The 6,309-nt window shown below is 49.8% G+C and overlaps 1 protein-coding gene across 1 annotated transcript in view; it reads right to left on the reverse strand.

Annotated features, from left to right (window-relative positions):
- Positions 1-2,504: 2,504 nt before the first annotated feature.
- The window catches only part of PSMD9 (proteasome 26S subunit, non-ATPase 9), a 4,115-nt gene continuing 310 nt past the window's right edge, over positions 2,505-6,309 (reverse strand). Inside the window, exons 2-4 of the mRNA XM_014961294.1 lie at positions 4,295-4,396; positions 3,685-3,773; positions 2,505-3,333 (exon numbers count right to left, since the gene is read on the reverse strand). Coding sequence (XP_014816780.1) covers positions 3,306-3,333; positions 3,685-3,773; positions 4,295-4,396 — 219 coding nt within the window. The 3' untranslated portion in view covers positions 2,505-3,305. The remainder of the gene's footprint in view (positions 3,334-3,684; positions 3,774-4,294; positions 4,397-6,309) is intronic.

The following is a 6,309-nucleotide window of genomic DNA, read 5'->3' on the forward strand; positions in this document are numbered from 1 at the left end:
ACCGGGGAGAGACGGGGGGGCTCTACAGGGAGAGAAGGGGGGACCCTCCTCCTCCTCCTCCCCACCCGCTGCCATGGAGGGGCAGTGCTGTCCCCCACCCAAAGCAGGAACCTGGTGGCGGGGGGCCATTGAGCCCTTCGCCCTCCCCAGGCCTAAACCCTGCCCGTGACTGTGATGAAGCCCCCCCTGCCATGGCCGGACCCCTTGGAGACCAGACCCTCACCCTCCCTGGGGAACAGGATGAGGGATCTTTACCCAGTGCCCCTGCCCAGGGGGTTGTAGGCATCTCCTGCTCCCTTAGCACCCCTGAAAAGGACAAGCAGAGTCAAAGCAAGAGAAATCAGCCTCCAGCCACCACCAGGCCCCCCCCTGCCATTCCCAGCTCTATGCCAGGGTGCCACTTGCACAGGGGATCCCATTCCTAGGATTCACTCTGAGCTATCTTCTTCACCACCTCAGATAACCAGCTCTAAGCACTCCTACCTCTTGACTTCAGCCTTGCTGTTAAGCTCAAATAATAACAATTTCTAAATCTAATTTGTTTTTCCTTCTGCCCAGCAAGAGCCCCGTACCCTGCTGGGAGATGAAAGGAGTTTTGTTACCAGCTCAAATTATCTCCTCGACCTGAAGAGGCTGCCGCGCAGAGGCAGGACGTCCAAAGTGCTTTCAGCTCCTCCTCTGTGGCTCAACCTGCTGCTTCAAATCGGGGCAGTTTCATGGTTTCAGGAGCAGGGATCTGCACCCGTCTCTCCTAGGTGCAAGAAGGCCACCTCGTTCGGCTCCTCAGCTCCTGCACATCCAGCTTGCTCAGACACAGTGCTTTTCTTCCCAGGCAACATCATCCAGGCTACGTTCCCTGATCTTATGGGGTACAAGGAGTCACCTCTGCCCTCCAGCATGAAAATCCTGTTTATTCTGGCTGAGAGCAGCTCCTTTTCTGTGGCAGAGGTTTGAACGTGGTCTAAGGAAGAAGCTCAAAGCTTACCTACCCGCAGCAGGTTTTGCAACAGAATCTGTGTTTATTACACTTGTTGGGATCTTTGAACCTGTTCTGGTCAGGACACACAACTGGAGGGGCTGGAGATGCAGCGCTTGGGACGTAGAAGTGTGTCCCCTAACCCTATAAAAGCCTTGCAGAGCTGAGAGCCCTCTGAAGCCTTCAACACCCTCCACAGGGAAAGGAAAATGAGCTCCCTGAGAGTTGGGATTAACCCGGCTGGTGGGGCTGGACTGACCCTCTAACCTCATTTCAGGAACAGTACAGAAAGCTGGGATTTTCTAGATCATTTCATCCCAGGAGGCACAAACTCGAAGGCCTGGAAGGATGCATCCCGTGGGTTTTTCTTCTCCTGGATTGGTATCGAGGCCCAGATTCACCTGAGGCTCAGGTCAAAGCTGGCTACAGCTGGGATAACCAGACACATTTCCAAGTACACGTGGCCAAGGCAGATCCTTGATGGTCCAACACTTCAGCTGCGCGTTGATACCCAGTTTATCCACGTACTTACACTTACATTCTGTTTTACAGGGACAGAAGATGGGGCAGTTTGCAGCCACATTAAGAAATCACAGCATCTACAGGTACAAAAACCTCTTTTGTGGAAAACAACGCTCCCGCACCTGATACAACATGCATTTAAGAATTCTTGTTTTACTCAAGCCTCTTGGCACTGTGGTCCCACCAGAGACTCAGCCTCCTACAGAATGACCCCCACAGGGGTACTTACCTTGTAGCTACAGATGGGGATACCCCACTGCTTCCCAGTGGGATTTGACAGTGGATTTAGGAGCTGCAGTGGCCTCTGTGGGTCATAGCACCCAGGGCAGGTCAGCAGCGCAGGTTTAGCCTCAGAGTTGCTCTGGTGAAGCGAGGCAGGATGCACATGAGACAGAGGGTCCTAAAACACCTCCCATTCTCAGTTATTCTTCAAGAAAAGAGATGGGAGGGAAACAGTGCCATATTTCAGCCCTTTTAACATGATTTGAAAGGACAAAACATGAATAGCTAAGACAGACCAGGGTAAGACTGTGTTCGATGTGGATTATCTAGAAATAATCTCATCCGAGGAAGACTGCCCTGGGCTGCTACAGCAGTGCTTCCTCCACAAAGCACTGCAGGAATCACCAAGGAAGGAGCTCTGCTTTGAAGCTTCACCCGTTCAATGAGAAGCTGCTCCGTTGGACCGTACGTTGAAACACAGACGCTTGAAATATCAGAAGGGTAAACCTCCTCAATTTAACACAGAGCCCTGGGTAAGTAATTTGAATCTCTGGGGTTTAGTCCACTTTTTCAGCCTGTTTCAGGTCTGGTTAACAACAATTATAACAAAATTGCTCATTATGTGTGATGTGTTACTTATGCCGCACGTGCATAAGACTCACACCTTCCCTGGGCTTCAGCTCTGGAAGGCCAAGGGATCACAGTACTGTGTCTGTGCAGATCTGCATTTAACCCACCCGACTTGGCCCACAATTGTTGTCCAAAATAATGATTTCTACTAGAATGGAGAGAGGTATTACTCTGTTTTATTGTTTCGGAAGAGTGATTTTGAAGTTCAACTGGAAACAAACTTACGACAAACCAGTCATCCCAGAAATCCCCTTGAAGAGTTCATACACCCCAAAATCAACCACCACAAATTAAAAAAAAAAAAACTAAAACAAAATTAAAAAGTCATCAAGTTAGGAGTATTTTTATCATGACCACATAAAATACTAAAAGAAAAGCAAAGTAGAATTATAACCCCCATTCATTATACCACTAACTTAAAATAATTAAGTGTTCAGTGTTCCAAAAATTCTTTCATCATGTTCAGTGACTTCAAAAGTTGTGGCAACACAGGGAAGATAAAGTATCAACTTGCATATTTCTTGACTGTGATCTACTATTACAGACACCAGAAGTGCTCCAGGACTTTTTAGCATATATTACAAGATATTTAGTGAGGAATTTTAAAGGGGGGTGAATTTTAAAGGAGGAATGCTCCATTATCACCAATTAAGAGCACTTAACGCTCTTTGGTGTGTCAAGTGAAGTTTGGGTCTCCCTGTAGCCTCATTCCAAACTAACACAAGGTGTAAGAGAGAAGCCCCATCTTGCAACTCTGCAACCTACTGCTGATGAACCAGTGCAATTCTGAACTGCAGTCAGACCTTGCTCCAGCAGAACCTCTTCAGACTCAGTCTGGCACGTAGAGGTCACAGCCTCTGAAACATTTGCTTCAGCAAAAATGCATGGGGAAGTTTTCAAATCAGAGTCCAGAAAGCAGGCACAAGCTTCAGCTTTATTGTTTTCCAAGCAATGGTCATCTTTGCAAGGGAATGATATTGCAGCTGAAAAAGAAGAGGGTAGAGGGAAACATTAACGTCTCAGTTCTCAAACAGGCACAGAAGATCTGACACGGCATGAATCAGATCCACCACAACCCTCCTCCATTGGTTTCCTCTAACCAAACTAGCCACTGAGATCTTCCTCCCTGTCCTCACGTTTGACACAGCTCACCCCCTGACATCACTGTGCAAAACTGTCAGCCTCCGGCTCCCAGCCAGTACCCACCAGTGAAGTCCCCCTGACGGGCAGCAGCACATGCTGAGAGCAAAGCAGAGAGCTGGCCCAGCCGCAGGAAACCTGCTCTGAGCTGGGTGAAAGCCTCACCCATTCTGGTGAGAGAAACAGCAGCTTACCCCAGGAGGCCCTTCCCGGCCCAGCGCTTTGGAGTCAGCCCCACGTGCACTTTTTTGCCGCCACGGAGCACAGTCACACTCAGGGGTCTCTGAAAGGGAGAAGAAAAATAAAAGAATAAGACATTGCAACTTTTCATCACCAAGTCAACCCTCTTCGTTCTTTTGCTGAAACACCAGAAGAACATTCAGTACAGAGAAGCTCTTCTTCAGCGGCTCTCATTCCCACCCCCATGGCTAGATCTGGAAGGAGGGAGTATTTAGTGTGGAGACATCTCCAAGAGGTCCCTCACTTCCACTATAAAGCCCTTGATGGCTGTGGCAGCTTCTTTGGCCTGTCCATGAGGGTGGCACAGCAATGCAGCCTGCAGCTGCAAGGAGTCCACAGGGGAGAAGAGATAATACGATGGTCACAGCAAAGAGCAGACACCTCTTAGCTCTCTTCTATCCAACAATCCCAATGCTGTGAGACAACAGGGCTACAACAGCACAGACTGGATCTGAGACTGTTTCTGACATGGAAATGATGATCCCAGCGATCGAAGTTCCACAGCAAAAGCTGTGGCTGACAGAGATGGGCAAGAGAACACAGTTACGGCAGAAGTGAGCTCACCCCTTCGCTGTGCTGCACCACCGTGGCGATGTTCTGCAGGTTCTGGAAGTTGTTTACATTGACAGAACCAAACTCCACAATCTCATCGTCGACTTGAAGTCCCTGGACAGAGACAGGAGAGAGAAGATGAGCATCTGCCTTCTCCAAAAACAGGTAACACCACAGGAGCATCACTTTCACACCACCACGTGCAGAGAGGTGCGCTACGACACTGTTCTCACCATTCAACAACTGAACTACTTTACACCCTCTCCATGTCCTTAGAGAAGAAAGTACTCATTCCTCTGTGCTACTTCATGAGGAGAGAAACATGGAGGCTAGAATGGCCAGTGAGGCCTTGCAAGAGCTGAGAAGGAAGCACTCATCTCATTCCTGCACAGCGACAGTACATCTCAGTGTGACAAAACCAAAAAAAGAAAGGGGGAGGGGAACCCTAATCAACCTGCAACTTATTCCCACTTATTAACAAGTGACAGAGAAAGCCATCGGCTACATTTTCTCTCTGGGTCCAGAAGAAGCCTCCCCCACAGGCTGTCAGACCCCACCAACTCACCGAGATACTTGCAGGAGACCCTGGAGTCACCGCGTTCACTTTGGCAAATGCCTGTGGCACGCTCTGGGCCTGGCTCATTGCCTCAGCCAACGCCTCCGCCTCATCCCTGGCCTGCTTCTCCTTCTCCCGGGCGTGCAGCTGGTGAAGAGCTTCCTCCACCTGCTTCATCAGGGCCTTGTGATCATTCTGCAAACCTGTGGGTGACACCGTTAGCACAGAGGGAGCAGGAGCAAGTTTAGACCTAGGGGGTTCTTTCTCAGCACACACCCTCCTCTGAAGCTGTGCAGAAAATGGTGTTCTGGGTGTCTCGGATCCCAGCTGTGACCAACAATAACCTCTGCTGGGTGCTGGCACCCACCCTGCTCACACAGCCCGGCAGATGTTTATCAGTAGAAGTCAGACACAGAGAAAACCACCCTACAAATTTTGGTAAACACGCAGGGAAGCAGAGCGTGGAAGCCTATGATCACCTAAAAATCATAGAGTCTTTTTTTCCATCAAGTCACGTATGTAGAGCAAAAGCCATTCCCAAAAAATGGGGCACAGGGTAAGCCTGGGAAGAAATAAATGCCAAGCTATTTTTTACCCAAAGTTTATTCTACAAATACCACAAAAATGCTTCGCTGTACTTTGTGAATCCCAAAGGGCTCCACAGCAGAAGCAGTATTTCAGTGCTGCTGCGACAACACGTGGAGAAAAGCATTTTACCAACTGAGCCGAGCCCCATTGCTGTGAGCACTGAGACAAATCCCTGAAAAACAAACTCTGAGCAACCCTGGGGTTCTTTTTTTTTTTGGAAGAACCACAATGAACAGGCAGAACATGGTGCTCGAGCCACTTAAATGGTTGTACCAGCCAAGAGGGCCAATGGGATCCTGGGCTGTGTAGGGAAGTGTGTGGCCAGCAGGTCAAGGGAGGTCATTCTCCCCCTCTGCTCTGCCCTGGTGAGGCCACAACTGGAATACTGGGTCCAGTTCTGGGCTCCCCAGTTCAAGAGGGACAGGGAACTGCTGGAAAGAGCCCAGCGTAGGGCAACAAAGATGATTAAGGGATTGGGGCACCTCCCTGATGAGGAAAGGCTGAGAGAGATGGGACTCTTTAGCCTGGAGAGAAGGCTGAGGGGAGACCTTATTAATGCTGAGAAGTATCTAAAAGGTGGTTTGAGGGAGGATGAGGCTGGACAGTGGTTCCCAGTGACAGGACGAGGGGCAACGGGCACAAGCTGGACCATGGGAAGTTCCACTCCAATCTGAGGAAGAACTTCTTTAGGGTGAGGGTGGCAGAGCCCTGGAAGAGGCTGCCCAGGGAGAGTGTGGAGTCCCCTTCTCTGGAGACCTTCAAGCCCCACCTGGATGCTCCTGAGTGATGTGCTCTGGGCAACCCTGCTTTGGCTGGGGAGTTGGACTGGATGATCTCTAGAAGGTCCAACTCCAATAATTCCGTGATTCCGTGCTGCCGGTCC

This window comes from Calidris pugnax, unplaced genomic scaffold (assembly GCF_001431845.1).
Source record: "Calidris pugnax isolate Ruff unplaced genomic scaffold, ASM143184v1 scaffold32, whole genome shotgun sequence".
NCBI classification, from domain to species: Eukaryota; Metazoa; Chordata; class Aves; order Charadriiformes; family Scolopacidae; genus Calidris; species Calidris pugnax.